Source organism: Sceloporus occidentalis, unplaced genomic scaffold (genome assembly GCF_023333645.1).
Source record: "Sceloporus occidentalis isolate IW3139 unplaced genomic scaffold, rSceOcc1.0.p SCAF_29, whole genome shotgun sequence".
Lineage (NCBI taxonomy): Eukaryota > Metazoa > Chordata > Lepidosauria > Squamata > Phrynosomatidae > Sceloporus > Sceloporus occidentalis.
In genome coordinates this window covers 7439453-7459809 of record NW_028317009.1, presented here as the reverse complement: position 1 = coordinate 7459809, position 20357 = coordinate 7439453, and the positions used below count along the sequence as shown (strand labels likewise).

The 20357-nt window shown below is 38.5% G+C and overlaps 1 protein-coding gene across 1 annotated transcript; it reads right to left on the bottom strand.

Annotated features, from left to right (window-relative positions):
• Positions 1–19118: 19118 nt before the first annotated feature.
• LOC149299249 (forkhead box protein L1-like) lies at positions 19119–20357 on the bottom strand. The gene has a single exon (XM_089486682.1). It carries the CDS (start codon positions 20355–20357, stop codon positions 19119–19121), a length of 1239 nt encoding a protein of 412 aa, XP_089342808.1.

The following is a 20357-nucleotide window of genomic DNA, read 5'->3' as shown; positions in this document are numbered from 1 at the left end:
CCTGCTGAATTTGTTAGGTTTGCGGGTTGTGTTCCTGCCGTGCTTTTCGCATTCTTTGTAATCTCAGCGAGAGTTCTGTCTCTATTCCTTCCTTATAGCTTTCCTCTAACCTGTTGGAAAACACAGGACGGATTGAAAGATTCTATCAAGCTTTGATTTTAATACCTCAACCCGTCCTTTCCGCAGAGATTTTCCTTCTTTTCAGCAGTTCATAGATTCCAACAAAAAAAAATAAAAAAATAAAAAAAATCAGGAAGTGGTGTACCATACTCTATATAACTGAACACAGAGCCCCAAAACATGTCACCTGACCTCAGTTTATTTTTCCTGATCTGAATTTTGTGCAATTTATTTCTATAGCTCGTGGCCAACTATTATATCTTCGAGATGAAATGAGGTTTGGTGCTCTACTAAAATTGTATTTTGATAAATATGTTCTTGATACAAAACTGAATTATCATTTGGTTTGCCATTTTGGGGGAAAAAAATACAAACTAAAATAAAAAGTGGAACTTCCATTGGTTTGGGTAAAGCATGAAATTAAGATTTCATCTATGAGATTTCTCCACGTTTGTGATTCTTCTAAAGGTCTATGGCAACGCTCTCACTTTGACTGGTTATGGGTGTCTGGAAGAGGAAGACAGTTGTACGTAAACCAAGAATAAACTTTAAAGTACCGGTAATAATTGTTTCCCATTGGAAAGTCGTTTGTGTATCAACTTTTCAGTGCATTATCCATGTGTCTTCCAAGTGGTTGAAGTTGCTCTCTGGAAAGCTAACTGATCCTTAGTAAGTCATCCATTTAACTGAAGAAGTTTCAGCTTCTGTTACCCTCCACGAAGGAGCATTTCCACTAGACGATTAAAGCTTTGGACCAGTTGTTTATTGTTTTTAGTGTATATATAGGAATGAAACACTGGTTCAGACCTTCACAAGGAGCTCCTTGGACATCCTGATCTGGTGTTTGCGTAGCTGAACCCTAATAACCCAACTTTCTCTATGAAGATGACAATTCATACCCCACAGTGTTCTTATAACAGATACCGCCACTGACAAAAAGAATAAATGGGAGCTTATTGTGGTCAAAATATAGCAAAATTAAACTTCAAGTATGAGAACTTCTCAGCCCTAAATGTTTTAATGTTCATGTCTCAGAATATTCCAAGACACCTTATTATCTGTTAAAGTGACCACTTGCTTGGAGTGTAATGCTAAGCGAGAGGTTGTCCGGTCTTAATAAAGCACATAAGTGTTTTCACAGAATCTAACACTCCATCTTCGATATTCACAAATTCAAATTTTGACTTGGAGACGCGCTTTAAACTTATGGAACCAGGAGGCAGATAACCTCCAGGATCAACAGAATAAACTTTTAAGTAGAAGTAACAGAAACAAAAAGGCCATTAAGACGCTGTCTGGCGCGCACCCAACGATTTACCGTAGGGAACCAAGAATAAAACGTATTTTATTTTCAGCTTGGCTGAAGCCGCAGGTTGCCGGACGTACAGAAAACCAAACGTATAAAAGGGAAAAATACAGTAATCTTTGAAATATACATTCTTTAAAGGCGTGTGTGTGTGTTACAGAAGTGCATCATAATCGCGAATAATAAGTTCCTTGTTTTAGTAGCCACACTGTCCATTATGTCGGTTCTTCCCCTGCATTTTGCAGGCAGCCTACGCAAGCCATTATTAAAAGAGCGTCTCGCTGTTGTTTTAAGTAGCGGGCAAAGCGTGATGACGATGTGCTTGAGGAAGAACGCTCATCAGCATGATGGACACTTCTGCCAGTTCGGTCTTGTAGAGCAGGGAATGTTTGCTTGACTTGGAGCGTAACTGTGCATTCTAACTCCCATTACCCTAGGGCTGAATGTAGAGAAGTGACAACAAATTACTGTCCTTAATAATTTTCTCGTCGACCTACTTTACCTACAAATGCATGTGAACTTTAAGGGGTTCACGTTATCTGAAGTCATTAGAATTTATAACCTAGCACAGATAGCTATTAAATTACATTACGTTTATTTAAGCATCACCAGAAGATTCCGTAGGGCTGTTACAACAGAGTCAGTAAAATAATTTAAAATCACGCACAATAACAAAGCGGTACAAAATGAGAAGAGGGCTCTGCTCCCTGGAGCTTACAATCTAGTTGGTGGTGGAAGGGGTAGCGAAACAATAGGAGAGGACGGCTTGGATGGGGATGACTTGGTCGAGTCAATATGTTCCGTAGAGGCTGTTGGTTGTTCAGAGGGCATGATTATAATGCTGGCTGGGAGTGTTAGGAGGAAAGGTTGTATGCTCCTTGAAAAAAGCCCAAATGGGTTTAATATCGCCAATGTCTCTTCCCTTAATCCCATCAGACACATGGACGTCTGTAACGATGCTTCCATATGAACCAATTTGGTTCCACTGGTGACCATATGGACGGATTGGGCTAGCTAGGGTTTTTGTTCTGCCATCTGAAAAACCTAGTTTATTTTTCTTTGTTTTATAAAGTTTCTCCATCTAGTTTCCGGATTATAATGCATCCCCTTATATCCTCATTTTTATTTTAAGATATCTGAAGTCCTGTAATGGGTTTCTTCTTTCATACAGACAACGAAAACAGCATGGCGGCTAAATGAGGTTAAGATCTTCTAACCAATCTATATGAAATCCTAATCGTACAGACCGATGGATTTTCCAGCACTGCCTGTTTATATATCGGAGGTGCGAGGAATACCGGCGTTCTGATCACGCAGACTTTTAAATGCTTATTTCCCCCCTCATCAGAAAGCAGTCACAACCCATGCAGGATGGTTTGGCAGCACAAGAATTAATATATATTTCCCTCTTCATAACACCATCTTTGATCCTTTCCATTTCAATGTTGTTTTGTGCCAGCATGGTCCAGAGCGATTGAATTTGACCACGAGGTTTCCACATTCCTGGCGCTTCAAAAAAGGCCTGGATGTTCTTGAGTGCCGAGACACACGCTCCTAATTGAAAAACAAACTGCACCTGAAAGGATCCCGCGTGAAAAGATCCTTTCACACGCTCTTTGGAAACGTGGCAGCTCCAAACTTATTTCGGTCTACCCCTTACTTCCCGTGTCAATGGCTTCTCGATACATACAGCTGCGTCTTTGGCAGGTCGCGCATGGCGGTGCCGGTCCGTGATACATTATATCATTGTAATAGTGATTTTTTTTATAAAAAAAAGGAAACATTTTATTGTTATTCCACAGAGAAAAAAAAAATCTTCTTGTAATAAAAAAACATACATAAGGAGCTGCAGCTGCTCCCTAGGTTCCTAGAACTTGTTCTGTATTTTATTGGTATCTGCTCCACTAGAGCTTCCGGAAGGTATATTGTATCAGTAAGCTTAGCTTGTTTTTCATAGAAAGGATACTACGTGAATGTTTTCTCTTAATACGCAGTCATTTTGGGATTTTTGATTCATGCACAAAAAAAAAAAAAAAAAGAAAAAAAAAAAGGGAAATAGTTCAGGTCTGCATTTACCTTGTAAGACCTTGTCCTGATTTATATAGAGAAAGGGAATTATCCATGGCGGTATCCTGTGAGACCTGATTCATTAGCTAGAGGAAAGAAGCGACCGCCTGGGCTTCCCTGCGCAGATGGAAACTCCAGCGATGAGTGACCGGCTGGGACGAGCGACCAAGCAAACTGCTGGTCCTTCGCCAGGACAGAAATCGGACTGCAATAAAACCCAGATATGTCATCAAGATCTTTGGTCTTTCCTGAGTACTTGCTGGAGTTTTTGTCGACACACTGATATTGGTTCATTACATTAAAAAAAAAAAAGTACAATACAAGACGCTCCATGGTGCTTAGAGGGCCTTTCATGAAATGTCCATCATAAAACCCATGTGTGATAGGATGATAGATGAATTCGGCTTTTTTTTAACCCCTTAAGGACAATGGGCAGTCCCTAATCCCATTGAAAACAATGCATTTTGAGCCTGTACGGGCTTTGTCATTAAGGGGTTAATATATATATATAAATGGGGAGCCATTGCTGTCTTAACTTTTTGTGTTGCTTTCTCTGATTCTGCTAGTATTTACATTCAGATATGTGAATCTTATTTGTTGCAACTGTTCACATCTATGGCACACCCCACATATAAGTGGATAACACTTCCATAACTACGTACGTTTTGCTATCTGTTTAAATTTTGTCGGCCGGCTACCTTCTAGACTTCTATTAAATACTAGCGCAGGGGCGTCCAACGTGCGGCCCTCCAGCTGCTGCGGGACTACATTTCCTATACTCCTCAGCCTGCCCCTTAGCTGAAAGAGCATTATGGGAGATGTAGTCCTGCAGCAGCTGGAGGGCCGCACGTTGGACGCCCCTGTACTAGCGTAAACCATTCGGAACTAACGGACGACGAATCCTCTAAAATTCATTTACATTTACCCCCAGACTTTTATATCTAGTGTCTTGCACTTCTTTTTGCTCTGCTTTTTTGTTTTGTTTTGTTTTGTTTTTTTACTATAAAACTACGCTTTCGTAGTTGTCTTCAGAGGAAGTGGAGCTCAAGGTAAAATTAGAACAAAACTGAATATTACGGGAACGTCAAACTGAGCTACAGCACAAAAATGGCATGTTTGCCTAAATTTAAAAAAAAATAAAGGTCTGGAGAAATATGTAAGATAATATGCATATTGAAGTTGACATATGAGCAGAAGGGGTATAATTATGGAGCATACAAAGTATTTAGTGGTATGTAAAATAATCTCTCTGATTATGTGTGTGTGGGATGGGGACTTTGCTTTTTCTTGGAGAATCTATTCATTATTTTTAAGAAAGTTTGACAAATTATCATATGTTATTCCCATTCTCCTCAAGGCCAAGAACTGCTATTTGTAAATTGAAGGATTTTGATTTAATTGAAGTTTTGGTGCATTTGCAAAAAACCTTGGCTTCCGTACACGTAAACACAATCTAAACGCCCTGTACACAAAAGCAAACTGTGGGTTCATGTGGAAATATGTTAGGGCACATCAAAGACCTTTGGTTTTGTAACATTAATTACAGCTAATTAACTAAAAATAATATTTGCATGGTAAATATAGCCATCGTGTAATGTAACATTCCGAAGCTATAGCAAAGGAATCCTGTTTGGAATGTTGGCACCCAAGATGTCACCACGTAAGGGTTCAGAACCCAGGTCAGGGGAAATGGGGCACAAAGTATACATTAAAGCTTTTCATTGTGTATTACGTTAATTATATATAAGCCAATCAGGTTGTAGCAATATTCAGCATGTAATGATACCTAAGGAACTATTTAATGCCCTTCTGCCATGACCTTCGTATACCCTGTCCCACAGGGTGAAATTTAAGATTTTTTTGTGCTGCACTTAAAAATAATAAAACAATCATAAAGTCGAAGTAATTACTCCTAATGAACTAGATGACTTTTGGAAGATGTTGCAAACATTTTAAATTGCACCTAAAATACCCCATGACCAGCCTTATAGCAATAGCTTTGTGTCACTCTATTTATATTTTGTAATAAAAGAGTTGATATTGGTTTTTATATCCCTCTGACAAGGACCCCCCTTTTGTGTGTTTTGCGATCCACCATCCTAAATTGCAAATGATTACCAACACACAATTTGTGGACTCGCCACAGTCCACAAAAACTTATAAAAATAGCACTGAACCTAAAGCGACCTTTAAAACAAAATAGTGTTCTTTTGGGAAGTGACTTGTTCCCCTGACTCATCTGACCATTGGAACTCTGCTTCATGTTACATATAGGAAAAAAAACAAATTATCATCCAAAAATCTTTACCAGAAACATTAATTCTAGACCATTATTTGCCAGTGTCCCAGTCAGGATAGATACAAATGTCTTATAGGTGACCAATATGTGATGGAACTTGATTGAATTACTCTTTGTAGTAACTCTCAATATGACTAATGGTATCTAGATGTCCCTTATGGATGGGGTCAGTCTGAGACCCCCACTGAGATGCTCTCTCTGTAATTCTATAAATGAGCTAATGCTAAATTCAGAGACATTTAAATATTGAGCTTCATTCTTCTGGCCGAAGGTGTTTGGTTTTTATTGTTGGCTCAAGAACCAACTCACGGACACAATTCCGATGCTGAAAGTCTTAATCCGCCAGTAGCACCTTCCGTGTATTTATAGGGATACGAAATTGCAGGCAGATACTTTTAAGGATGATGAACTAGTTTTCTGTATAACTTTCTATCATGTTTTGCTACTTATATTCTCTGTCCTCAGAAAATCTGAACATTGTCTGAATCCTACAGACACTTTGATTTTGTGCTCTTACTGTCTAGTGGAAAAAAACCAGAGGACGTTTATTGGCCAGCTGCGTACAGTGAAAGTCTCTTCGCCATTCTATACCAGATAAGTTCAGCCTTGTTTGTTTTCATTTGGCTCTTCAAACTATTTCAGCTCGCTGTGCGCGCCAAAGAGCAGTCGTGGACTTGAAGTGGGGAAAAACAAGGCCTGCTCTTGATGAACTGGCAAAGAAGTGCAATATCCCTAGGACCCAAACCTTGAATCTTTCATATCCATGTGTGAACAAACCAAAGGCAACACTACATTTTCTATAGGTGCTATATATATATATATATATATATATATATATATATGGACAGACATAAAAAAGAAGGTATTGGTATCTAGAACTAATGTAGCAATAATACCTAATTATCTTATTAGTGTGCCTAGAGTATTATTTGGACAGGGCCAATATTGAGCTCCTACACCTCAAAAAGGTTTTGGACTCTAGTCTGCCTTAAGGGTGCTCTTGAAGCTGGAATTTAGGGGGGGGGGATGAAGGTACGCACACTAAACCCCTAAGATCTCTAATAATTTTGACATCGAGGACAACAGCGGTGGCTGCCGTTGAGGTCTAGGACAACGTCGATTGATAAGTAACTTGCTTTACGATTTCTAAGTGTAGTTAAGTGGAGTGCTCAAAATTTGCTTTATGTGTTTGTTATTATAACAATTTGTAATACTTTTTATTTAATGAACCCAGACATGTTTCTTGTTTGTGGGTGGCTGGAACTTACGAAGAGGACTTTTCAACTACAGAAACCCATAAATAATGCCCTTGCTCTCTGTAGAAAACCACTCAGACATTTATTTGATTCACGTAAATGGTTTTATTATAAATAAATGGAAAATACATTAGCAAAATAAATACAGGGAAGATTATTCAAACAGCTTTATTATAGTTAATATTTTATGTATGGATGGAGGACCTTTGATGTCATATGCCACATGTCTCAAAGTTTTATTAACTTGATCTTTAACACATGAAATAACATAAAACGAGTCTGTTGGTGTAATTTGTCAGAGTGGCGGTAAAATTAACAATGTTGTAAATATGTTTTGCTTATTTTTAAAAAGTAAACTAATGGATTTAATGGAAAACCGTTATAAAATAATAATATACCTTCTTATAAACACATTTGCATTTCAAACATGTCGTAGAGGAACAGCAGCCACCTCTGGTATAAACCAAGGCCAGACTGGGGAAGGCCAGTGGTCTCCAAATGACACACATGTCCATTTTTAAACATTCACAGCGCGCAGCCATGTGTTTCCAGAAGACGGCCGCACAGTACTGGCCTTATGGGCCGCATGCTCACCTGGCATTTGCCTGGTGTCCCAGGTGGCCATTCTGGGCCTGCTATAAACCTGGTTGCGTCAGAGTCTTTAGACGCGACGGCGCATGCTAAAGAATGTTCCGTACTTTGGCTTCCAAGCCTTTGGAGAATAAAACCAATTTTATACAAATAACCATTCAAAAAGTCCAGCCTCTTCACCTTACGTTTAAATTTGTCTGCTAGAAATCCATTATTATTCACATCTCCATATTCATTGTTGGGAGACACAATCTGCTGACCAGTAAATTTCTTTCTACTGGACCTGTAACATCTGAGATCTTCTACTTCCACAAGTAATGCTCCGAACCGAGAAAGGCCTTACTTATTGAAACCGTTATCCCGCATGTCCCTATATTAAAGAAGTCATCTGGTCACACTGTTGCAGCTTGTTACCAGTCCTGATTCCGAGATGTTCCCACAAACACCTCTTAAACTTCAGTACTTGCTGGAGGCTTCCGGCTAACCCAATGTAAGGACTTTTTTTGTCCGTAGGGCAGAGTTCACAAGGCATGCTGTACAAATTAAAACAAAGAAATAAGGGTCCCAGGGAATTCAGACCACAGATTCTCTTTTTCTGTAGCTTCCTTTCATTTTAGCAATATGTAAACCCCACGGAGATAGAGACACCTGGTATCAGGAAGCAGAACGCAACAGAACAATAAAAGAAGTGTCCTCGATGATTGTGAGTGGCCTCTGTAGTGTAAGCACCTTAGGGCATTTCTCGGCCTCCACGTGATATATCTTACACTAGGATATTTCAGGGGGAAATGCGTTAAACACCGCACTCCTGGGCTTGTTTCTGTGTGGTCTGGGAGGGGAATGAAGACGTAGGTCTGTTTTCCCCCGGATTTGAAATAACAATGTGGGATGCTTGTTGAGCCGTGTGACCTCGGAATGATACAATCCCTTTTCTTTTATCGCTATTGAATGAATTAGAACATGATCATCAAACTTATCTAATAATAGTTTTCTTTCGACATAGCCTTGTGGACATTTCAACAGTTGAACCCCCATTTAGCTAAATCTTCAGTAATTTAAGTAATCCAGAGCTCTTACCGTTTTAATGCCATACTTTTCTGCCACCACCAATCATTTTGTCAAATATTGACCCGTTTCCCCCCCCCCCCCCCCCCCTTGCCCGTTTCTTCCGTTACGGTTGCTCTCCTGGTGATTTTTGGAGAGGCGCGAGGCAGCGCGAGGCCTGATCTCTCAGTTTTTGAAGTCGACCGCTTGGCACCGTTTCAGACATGAGACATTTTTATGAAAGTTACAGGCCCTAGTGGGACATCTTAGCTGTGATCATGCAGCACCAAGGGAGGAAGGAGCATGGGATAAAAAGAAACGTGTTTTATTTCAAAGTGGTTTAAAGCAAAACCCTTGTGAATAGAATAGAGAATGCTGCCAGCTTATGAATATTACTAATGCTGTAAATTGAATATACTGGATAGTGTTTTTAATGAAGCAGTACGTTTAGCACAATGATAAGCAAATGGCTGGTAAAGGAGAGGGAGTAGTAACTCCGTCTATATTATATATAATAGTATAGATAGACTTTCTATATGTATATAAAAGGTACTGATGAGTTTTAAAAATAAAATAGTCTTCAAAGCGCTACATTTTCTATTTGGTGAACTTTTAGTGAAATTGAGTAACAGTTCTTTTGTCCAATCAGTGAGTTCCACGCCAAACACATTTTCAGTATAATGGCACCAATGCAATTGTAATATCAATACTTACATTTTGTTTGAGTTTTTTTTTTTTTTTCCTCTAAGTATATTTAACACATTAGCTGAAAGGAAAATTCTCCTTGGATGGATTTTTGAAATGTTGGCAACCTGTTCTGCTTTTTTTTTTTTTTTTTTTTTTTTTCTCTCATCGGCGATGCTCGTTGAAACCTGAGCATGCTGGAGATTTTACCGATTACGTCATATTAAATACTTATTTTTGTTCTGCGTTGGGCCAGCCACTATGGTCGTTTGTTAACCATTTCGGCGTCACTTTAAGACATTATGCCTACATTAATCCACTGGGGATCATCGCTGCTCATGGGATGTGGTGAACACGTGAAGGTGAAGATAAAGCACATCTCTCTATGATTTCACCAAGGTGACTTTGTGGACACAACCGGCTGCTTTAAGAGAGTGTGCCAAATGGGATGTGAAATATTTATGAACGAGGGATTCATGTTGGACGCTGAAGTGTACAAAATGATGAAGAGAGTGCAGACATGCTGATAGACATTGTATGTTTGCTAGATGTTATCACTTTGACAATGCAAGCTGGGATTTCCTGGTCTTAAATCCATTCTTGGCATCTCTCTTCTATATGGATAGAAATGATATATTTCACTTATACTTATTTGTATAACTCTTTGATGCAAGTTCTTAGCCGTTTCAGTGCCTGAGGGTTCACACGGAAGAAGCAAACTCAACTGGTCTAGCAGCACCATGCCAATTAACCCTTTAAAAGCATCTAAGACTTCTAAGTTAATGTTGCATTGTTGAGAAACAAACAGTTTGCAGCTAAGTTATTGTAAGCACAGTTTTCCTTTGGTTCAGTTAAAGGCTCTGTGAGGTGCGTTGCCCGTCCTTCACGGCGCAAGAGTGATTTACACGTGTGCATTGGGCTTAAGGTTTTACTTTTTACAATTTCTCTTGTGCAAATGATACAAGTTTGTAAATCCTATTGGATGAACTTGATGGACGCATGCCTTTTTCAGCCTATATAACTATGTAAATATGTAACTATTCCACTTTTTGGATTTGGAGCCACATGTTTAGCTTCATATGGCTAGGCTAATACTTTGTGTGGATTTTAGGCTATTCAAAGCCTACCACCACCTGTACAGGTGTATGGGGCATCACCTCAAGCTCACTGTATTTGGGCTGGAAGGATTTGAAAAGTCAAAAGAAATGGGAAAATAATGGCTTACCTTCTGACATTTGTAACTAATCCAATTCTAACCCAACCCATACGGATTTTTGCTTTCACGCAGGACAACTAAAGATCCAATGCCGCTGCACGTTAACTTCCATCGCCAACGCGCAGTTCAAATACTAAAACGATATCTTAAAGGTTCTTTGACATAATTATTCAGTAGCTTGTACATTGCATTATTCCATCGTTTTGTACTGTACAGGAAGAAAGCGAAGGAATGGCGGAATAAGCCAGCGTGCGCTGCTTTATGGCCTCAAGCTTTTTAAACGCAGCACATGGTGAGAAAAGTATCTCATTAAAAAAGTGTAGGGTTTGTCAAAGATGAGACTCCGGCTAGATTCTCGTCTCTTGCCTTCCTCTCCCACGTCTTATGTTTCATGCTGTCTATGGGAACATCGGGAGGCTGGGAATCCTTTGGGCCCTCTGCCTAACATAAAACACCTGTGTGCAATGCAAGCATAATTCTATCTTTTGTTTTCCAACACAAGGGGCAGCTTATTGATGCAGCAAGACAGAATCTGACTTATCACCTCCGAGCAGATACAGGGAACGGGCATATTGTTGCGTTTTGTTCAACAATATTTTGACATGCTGATAGAACCACTCTGAGGCCTATGATACATTGCAGTTCCCCCCTACTGATGTGGCCCTCAGGCCAAAATTCATCAGCACCTGTCCATCAGTACATCTGGCAAGTCATATGGGACAGGTTTTCGGTCCTTTTAACCCGTTTTTCGGAAGGTAATATATAAATAGCCGGATAGGTTTTACAGGAAAAAGGTGAAGAAATGCCTCATCTCCATAATTTAGTTCTGTACAAATTACCATTTGCCGGCTCACATCGCCCCCTATATACGCTGTCAGTTTGTGGTACTTTATATATCATTGTCTGCCTGATCTTTGCAACCGATATGAGAAAATCACCAGATTTGGAGGTTTAAGGGGATTTTAATCGGTCATTTAAATAAAAACAAAGTGTGTTTGTTTATTGGCTTGGTTTGAAGAGAAATTAGCAATAACATATCAATTCCAACAGCGCCAGCATTGAAATGTATCATATTGTATTCTTTGAGTGTGAGTAATAATAATAATAATACTTTATAAAGGACAACAGGTCAGTAATTAGAACCAATTCATCATTGTAACACTTTTATAGTAAGGGGTCTGATGAGCCAGGTGGCTTTGTTTCTCATGTTCTCTGTCCAGGAAACTATCCATTAGATTGTAGTTTATTACAGATATGCTGTTTCTTTTTTTAGTTGTTTTAAAAAACAACACAGATTTAATGCAAAAAAAATTAGCTAAAGCTTTCTTATATATAGCCTGTTTTATGAATCTGGGCACACATTTTACATAATGTTGGTACGGCTCTTTATGATGAAAGTGTATTTTAGGGGTAATTAGCTCATATAAGTAATGTGAAGGCATCTTCACTACCTTCCGGTTTGGAAAAACGTAAAGCTGGACCTACACGGAGATGTAATGGGGAGCATATATGGTAGAGTCTGCCAGGCATTCTTGTGCGTCCAGTTTGCATAAACTTCTCATCCCTGGTATCCATTTGGGTGCCCGTAATGTGTTTCAAATAAATGTGCGAGAAGACTTGTAAATTGGTACCACAGCTCAATTAAAAGCAGAGACCACCCACTACGAGACAAACATAATTATCGCCGGTGTTTATTTACCTGTCAATTAAGACCAAGGACATTGACGTATGCTGCAAACTCAAGCTGTTGAAGGAATGCATTGATTTAGCATTTTTGCATTAATTAAGCAAGTGAGCGACAACTTCATGTAAATGGAAATCCTCTCTTCTCTCCAACGCACAAGAGGGAGATGGTACTGGGAATATCCTCGCTGATGAAGAACAGAGCGGGACTTGCTACCTGCCGAAACACTTCAATGGACAAAGGTTTCTACAAAGCTGTATATTTAGGCCTGGGAGATCATACAGCCTGAAAAATGTTTCAAGGGAAGCAAAAGAGGGCCCTGCAGCTCATGTTAACCCCTTAATGACAAAGCCCGTACACGTACAGGCTCAAAATGCATTGTTTTCAATGGGTTTAGGGACCGCCCATTGTCCTTAAGGGGTTAAAATACAATGCCCATGATGCTCAGTAATTATACTAAACAATAGTATTATATATATATATATATATATATATATATATATAGGCGAGGATCATGGGAGTTGTCCAGCAGTTCAAGAGCTGCCTGTTGGCTCTTCTGAACCATAATTCCTTTGTGCATTCTGTCCAGCAAGTTGTCATTAGCACCATTAAAGGATATATCTATGCATCCTTTGTTGGGTTTTAATTTGCTACATCTATTCTAATTATAAGGAAATCGTGTTCTAACAATGCAAGAAACATTTCTTTTTTGTAGAGAGGTCATCATAGAGTATTGATAGCACATTTTTTCAATTGTGTGCTTTAATTACTGATAAAACAATCGTTAATGGAATCCTGAAGCTTACAGCACAATCATAGCAGTTGATGCGTAGAGGATCGTCCTCCGATGTGGTACAATGTTTTTATCGTAATGCCAACCCTACCCATTTACTATGGGCCTGACTTGGCTTGGGCGCTCATCATACCAAAACACCAGTGACCTGCTAACGGCTTGATCAAAGGATCATCTCTACTACTCCTCAGCGGTATTACACATGGCTGACTACTCACTTGTCACGTAAAAAGCTTCCTCTCTTTCACTTTAACCAGATTCTTGTCCCTAAGGCCGCTGAATCTGTATTACGCATCATTGGTTGGTGAACAAACACCTTGTTTTGTTCTTTTTTTTTTTTTTACTTTCTCTTTTTGTCATGTCAGTGTCTTATTATCCTCTGGTTTTTGATGTTTGCTGGCATATATTTTAAACAGGCCATACATTGTTAACTAATTTCATTCACACCTGAAACGGGTTCTGAAAATATCCATAGTCCCAGGTACCTTTGCTGGCAGCTGGCAGCATTTTACATGCTTCAATTAACTGGGTTTTACTCACATGTTGGGCCAAGATAAATTAGAATAAACAGAGTAAAAACCTGAGATGACATCTCTTTGGTATTTAGTTGAGAATTATAACATTGTGTCTGCTTTAGCGAATAAGTCCCTTTATCCGTTCATCCATAAACTGCACTCACAATCTATTCTTCTGGGAAGGTTTGTAAATGTTTTAAAAGGTGTGCGGAAAACAGAAAACATGCAATGGCCATGGCGAGAGCCGAAAAGCACAATGGGTGTCAACAGGATAGGGAGGATTAATACAGTTTTGATAATGTTTTTAGACAGACACTTTAATATTTATTTTTAATAAAATGCAGAGTGAAAGACTTTTAAACATATCAAGATTAAAAAAAATAGTGTAAAAATTAACTTTTTACATACTAAGTTTTCAATTCTTACATTTTAAAACCAATGTTTTGGTCCCACTAAGAAGACCTTCATCTAGGATGTGTATATAATTACATATTACATAGATATTATATTATAGGACTTTCATCAGTGTATATTTTCCAAACCAATGTATGTCGAATATGAAAAGCTTGTTTTTTTCCCTTTTTTTGTGAGACATTCCTGTTTCCTGTCTTGATATCCCGTGAGCCATACACGGAAAATCAGCTGTGCAAGCAGAATGTATACGCCGGAGGTCTTCTTGGCACTGTGGATCATGTAGCATGGAGAGAAGTCCCCCAGATCGTAATCACCTATAGGCAGAGAATGACCCTTTGCCCTAATAACCAGCCAGGTGCTCTAGGCATCCTACAAGCAGCCGTCTAAGAATAATAATACATTTTCTATGGGTTTCCATCACACCCTTTACGCTGTAAAATAGTGAAACTAATTTCATTTTTATTTGAAACACTACTTTGATACTGAAAATAGTAATTGAAATGCTTTTATATAATATATTTTTTTCATCAGACTCATGTTGGGTGTATAAAAAAAAAAGTAAATATATTTCTGCTACTAATGATTGACGTTTTCGTTATTCAGAACTTCTTTGCGGCGTTCCTTTTATAAGTAAAACAGCGGGTTATTGATCTCTGAAGCTTGAGTAGGTTCACAATGACGAGCTTAAGGTTGAAAAACTGCAGTTGGTCCGGTCTTTCCCATCTTACGTTCCTAGGTGGTCTAAGCACAGAACCAAAGAGCATATGATTTATGAGTGATCCACGGTTTCATCTCAGCATGGAGCTATTGCTGTCAAGAGTGGTCCCCTTCTTCTTCTTCTTGCTACTTGGACACATATCAAATAGAGGGCAGATAGATGGCACTTCTACTTTAAAGTCTGTAACATTTTCCTCTGTTCAGACGTAATGACTTCATGCACGCCTTGCTGGGAACCCTTAATTTGCATGGTAAATAGTTCTGTTCTCAGTAAGAGTTGTTAAAATAATTGTATTTCTGTTTTCACATCTGCAAAAATGAAGCCCAGCGGCATGGAGCCCGTGAAACCATTTCATATCATACCGTAATAAATTCTACTTTATTCCCATTGCTGTTATTATTTCAGACTCTGAGTTATTTATAGCAGCTCAATCGTCAATAAAAAAAATAAAATAAAAAAAAAACTTCAAACAGAATCCGTTACCCTTCTAATTGTAAGCCAAAGAAAACGAACTCTAGCACAACTCTGCTCGAAACAAAATGTCGGAGGCCACTAAGCAATTCAATTTAGCAAAACGGGGAATTTTAACAAATTCCAGGTAGCCGACATGGGCTGGCATTTAATCCACTAAATCTACATAACCCCCTCCTTCTTTATACGAGTATAAAATGCTTCAGTCATGTTATAACTTTAAATATGGAGTAGGTCTTTTTAGGTGAATTGGAAGTAGTAAGCGGCTAGTGTGTTGTGAAATAGCCCAAAGTCTGCAGGCTACAGTGAAGTGGAAAAATAATTTAATAGGCAATCTTGTGTTTCTTCTTCCCATTACTTGAAGGAACGTTCCTTTTATTATAGGGTTTGATTCTACAAATTGTTTTGCGTTACCTTTAAGACCTCCTTTTTCACTTGGCTCCAACCCATGGCTGAACTCAACTAGTTCATTGATGGAACTAGTCATACAATATATCCCCTCCATGTTGCCTCCACCACCCAACTACACGCAAACCCTGAGTGGCCCTTAATGTTCTTGGGCCACATACTCTAACCCTCTTTCAGCGTGTAAGCAATTCAATTTATGTGATGCAATATGTGAGCAACTGGAATTGTGAAATACTAGTTAAGGGGGTTCGGAAATGGATAAGTCTAGGCAGAACTGTGTAAAACAATGGACTATGCAACCAAAGCGATATGGTAGGCCATTTAATTATGGAAAAGTGAGTGTTGATTGGTGAAAGTGGACAGTCTTGTAAGCAACAGGTTTCGAACAATTGGCAAGATGCTAGGTATAGCATAGTAAATTAGAAAAAGTTCAACCCCGTGTGAACATGTCATATTGGTTATTTCTGGCACCTAAAAAAATAAAGATCTGGAAATGTACACCAATGACTAACCTTTAGCAATAGTTCAAATGAAGACAGGTATATGGCCCTGCTCTTCTATAATTTGTAATTTGAACCATCCCATCAAAAAAATGATCTAGTCAGAAAAATAAGGTTTTACTCAGTTTTCAAAATTGTAGAAAGGATTATTTAGTTCTTTGCACATTTCTGATCTACATTATGTGCAGAAAATGCTGACCCTGCTTGGCTATATTTAGAAGAAAAAGCTGCCTCGATTTGTTTTCCTTTTCAGTTAACAGAACATGTTTTAGGTTTAGATTAAATATATTAGGTTTAGGCTTTAGCAAGAATTTGTGGATCTGTTGCTTGTGGCAAATTATTTTGTAAAAAAAAAAAAATACCTTATATAGTAATTTTTTTATTATTATTATTATTATTTCCAAATAAATTAGTGGAGCTTCTGGCCATTTATAGTGATCAATTCAGATGATTGACTTATGTATTACACTCTGTTTTTAACAGTAGACTTCAGTAACTTTGGACCCGGGTTTTACAAGTTCATATTGATTTATTAAACCATTTCTCCTGTTTCTGTCACTCAGAAGAACCATTATTAGATGTTTGCCCAAAAGCAGAATCAAAGATATAAAAAATGTTTGCATTGATAATAAAATTATTTATATAAACATTATTTAATCTGCTAATGTATAGCAGAATGTCGGCGCACATTTAGAAAGTCACCAGACCATTAGAATTAAGCTCTTCTTACTCCACAGCATTTTTTTTTTGCATTAACTTTACCCACTATTACCTGAGACTGCAGCCCAGGCGCGGATGCTGAATGCGTAAAAAAACATCAAGAAAAATGCAGACTAAACTAATTTTAAATGTCAAGTTGAGTATTTGTTATACCTAACTTCCTTTAAGATACGCTGATTTAGGCTTTAATCGGGTATGTGAATTCACTTGGTTTTTGTAATGTGTGTGTGTGTGTTATGCCAACACTATTTACATATTTCTGTTTAACAATTGTAAAATACTTTATAAATAATGTAAATTATCCATTAAGATTTTTCTACAGCTTTGCATGCTTTATATGTATTAAACTCAACATTTAACTGCGATCAGATGCCACTATTATGTGACACAGACAATAGCAGAGCATGTAGTCTTTCTGTTATATTGACTTTGCGGTGAAATTTTAGCTTAAGGACAATAGATTTCTCAGCGGCCTACTCTGCTTAGCTGACATAGCTTTGCTTCGGCACAGTTAAGAAGTGTCAGCTGTTTTCTAATTGCTTTTTTTTTAATCTTGGCATTATCTCCCCAAAATGATATGCCAAATAACAGACAAGGGATATTTCACATTTGTGTTTGTATTTTTTTTTTATTTTTTTTTTTAAAGGTGTATAAAAATAGATTTTACTTATAGTGGGATTTTTCTTAAGATACTAAACAGTTAAGCAGCAAATACAATTTACCCCTGTGGGCAGAGATTAATATCCACAGCCCCATTTTTTTTTTTTATATATATTTATTTACCCTTCCTATAGCACTGGAGCTTGTGCTGTACCTATAAACTGGTGATACCAGTTTAGGTCTAAAGTAAAGCGATAAAGAGCAGGTCAAGCAGGCATAACTTATATCTATTTGCTTTACCTTCTCACTGAAACCAGTGAAACTAGCAAAATATCTCTCTAATAACCCATAAAAACCCCTTTGTAACCTTCACATACCCATACATTGCTCTGATGTATTATCCAATAAGTTAGTCTAGTGGAATATATTGCTGAAATTACCTATCATTTTCTATAACTAATGTACTTACAGCTTAAGATCGTTAGCTGAACTTTCAACAAATCCAACTTAAAAATGATGTGTGTGTGTGTGTGCATATATTTTATTTACCTTCATAACTACAAGTATTATGTGTGCTTATTTTTTTTATGTTAAAACATTACCATGACTTATGGCAAAACAAGGACAACTCCTAAATTTAAAAATGTGTTTAATAGAAAGATGAAGGAACTGTATGCACAGAAAAGTAAGGGTGGATACTAATGTTTTTGCTCATCTGCACACATTCAATTTAGTTTACAGATGTTGTAGTTATTGTGGGATAGCCATGCAAAGAGGTGAAACATTTGCTACATGTGCTAGGTGTCACTGTGTCATGTCACTAGATGACTAGTTGAGTCCATTTTGGGCCTGCCCCTGCAGTCCTTCATTGTCTCTCCCATAACCCAGGGTGTGTTTTCCCACAACTGATATGGAAACTTTCAGGTCCCAGCAACAGACTGACCCCAGACAGTGGGACATTGTGGGAATGGGACAGACTTCTCAGACAGTCCACATTAACCCTAAGATCGCCTCCCTAGCTCAGTAGCAGTTAAACAGTTACTCACAGTGCAAAGTTTACTCTTCTGCATATCCAAGGATTAGCATTATTGCATGGTGTGTAACATTTAAACCAAACTGTGTAAGATTCATTTAACATAAACAGTTATTCAGCTTGGAGAGTAAATTATAAAAATAATGCATATCAAATCAGAGATGTAATCCACTGGTATTATGTTAATAAAACAAACATTTAGAACTTTTGTATTTGTTTTTGTCTATTAAAAAATACAAATTATGAATTTCAGCATAAACACGGGTAAAATAATACATATTAAAAAACCTTATCCCCTCCCCTCACACCCACCCAAAGAAAAGAAAACTGAATTGGTATATAAGCAACAGGATCACATTAAACAGTTTTTTTTTTCTATTTTTTCCTGCCTTTCCAAGCAAGCTGATTTTACCTTTATATTAACGCGTGCGATGTGGTTTGTGGCATTCAGATCGATGTGGTCTTTACTATCGCGATTACAGCTGATGCGAACATAGAAATATGTTTAATTCCAGTTTATATAGGTTTAGTAAAAAAAAAAAAAAAGTTTTTTTCCCCTTAATGTGTAAAAATAAAACACAGGATCCATGAATATTAATATGTGCAATAGCCAATGCTGGCGTTCGCTATAGGAAAACAAAACTAATTCTGCAAAGGGAGGACGTTATGTGAAAGCGGTTTATTGGGGATGAGCTGTGTCTGTAAGCGCTAGTGGAAAGTAGGAGAAAATAGGGACACCGATTTGGTAAAACCTGCCCTGCACTTGAGAATCGATCATTAGCGATGTATTGAATACCGGGCACGCACCGGGATTGGGAACAACGGAATTAAATCTGTAAGCACCAGATACAGGGTCCACAGTCACCTTTGATGCTCCGGCATGGACAGCAGCCCTGTCCTGTCCTCTCTCTTTAGATGAAGAGAAACTCCCGTTCGATAGAATGCTGTCTATGCTGAAACTTTTGTGGGGGTTCTGAGTTGTTCCATTCTTACTGTTTGTGTTTGCGGCCAATGGTCTCCGTGGAACGGTTGCACCGTTATCGTTAAACTGGGGGTTTGTCTCAGAAAGAGCCTGGTTCTTCAACTTGATTTCGCTCCCAGAGATAATATTTCGTTTGTTGGGGCTTTCGTCATCTTCACTAGAAGAATAGGTACTCATCCCAGACAACCCTGAAGGACCTGACGTTCTCCAAGTGACAGAGGTCAAATCTGGGTTATTGCAGTGGGGAGCTGATGAAGCTTTACTTAATTCTGCAACGGCACCTTCCTCCTCTGAAGATTTCTGACCGGCAGGGTCCAAGTCACACCCAGAGCCTGGAGTATCAGTAATTATGTGGGCATGTGACGACAAAGCTAACCCATTCACTGTTGTCATCTTGAAAGCAGGCTCTAGATCTTTTGCTTCTTCCACCTCAGACCCATTGCTTTCTGAGAGTTCTGTTTTGTATCTCTTGTCCTCTTGAGACAATAGAAGTTTGGGCTTCCTCTTCCGGCGTCTGAAGTTGCCATTTTCAAACATATCTAGACACTTTGGGTCCAAAGTCCAATAACTTCCTTTGCCAGGCTTTTCTCTTTCTCTTGGCACTTTAATGAAACAATCATTAAGTGACAGATTGTGCCTGATAGAGTTTTGCCAGCCTTGTTTATTGTCATGATAAAAGGGAAAACGGTCCATAATGAACTGGTAAATGCCATTGAGAGTCACCTTTTGATCCGGAGAGTGCTTAATCGCCATGGCTATTAATGCAATGTAGCTGTAAGGTGGCTTCTGTGGAGGCTCCTGCCTGGAGATCACATTTGTAGAAGCAAATCCCAGGGTTGGCATCAGTGTCCTGTCTGCCCCATACAGGTAAACCAGTGGTGGTCTCTGTAACTCTCCTCCCATTTGAGGTAGATGACCGTCATAGATAAGACTCAT

Coding starts and splice junctions, on each gene's coding strand:
- LOC149299249 (XM_089486682.1), bottom strand. CDS start 20,357: ATGAGTCTTATCTATGACGGTCATCTACCTCAAATGGGAGGAGAGTTA.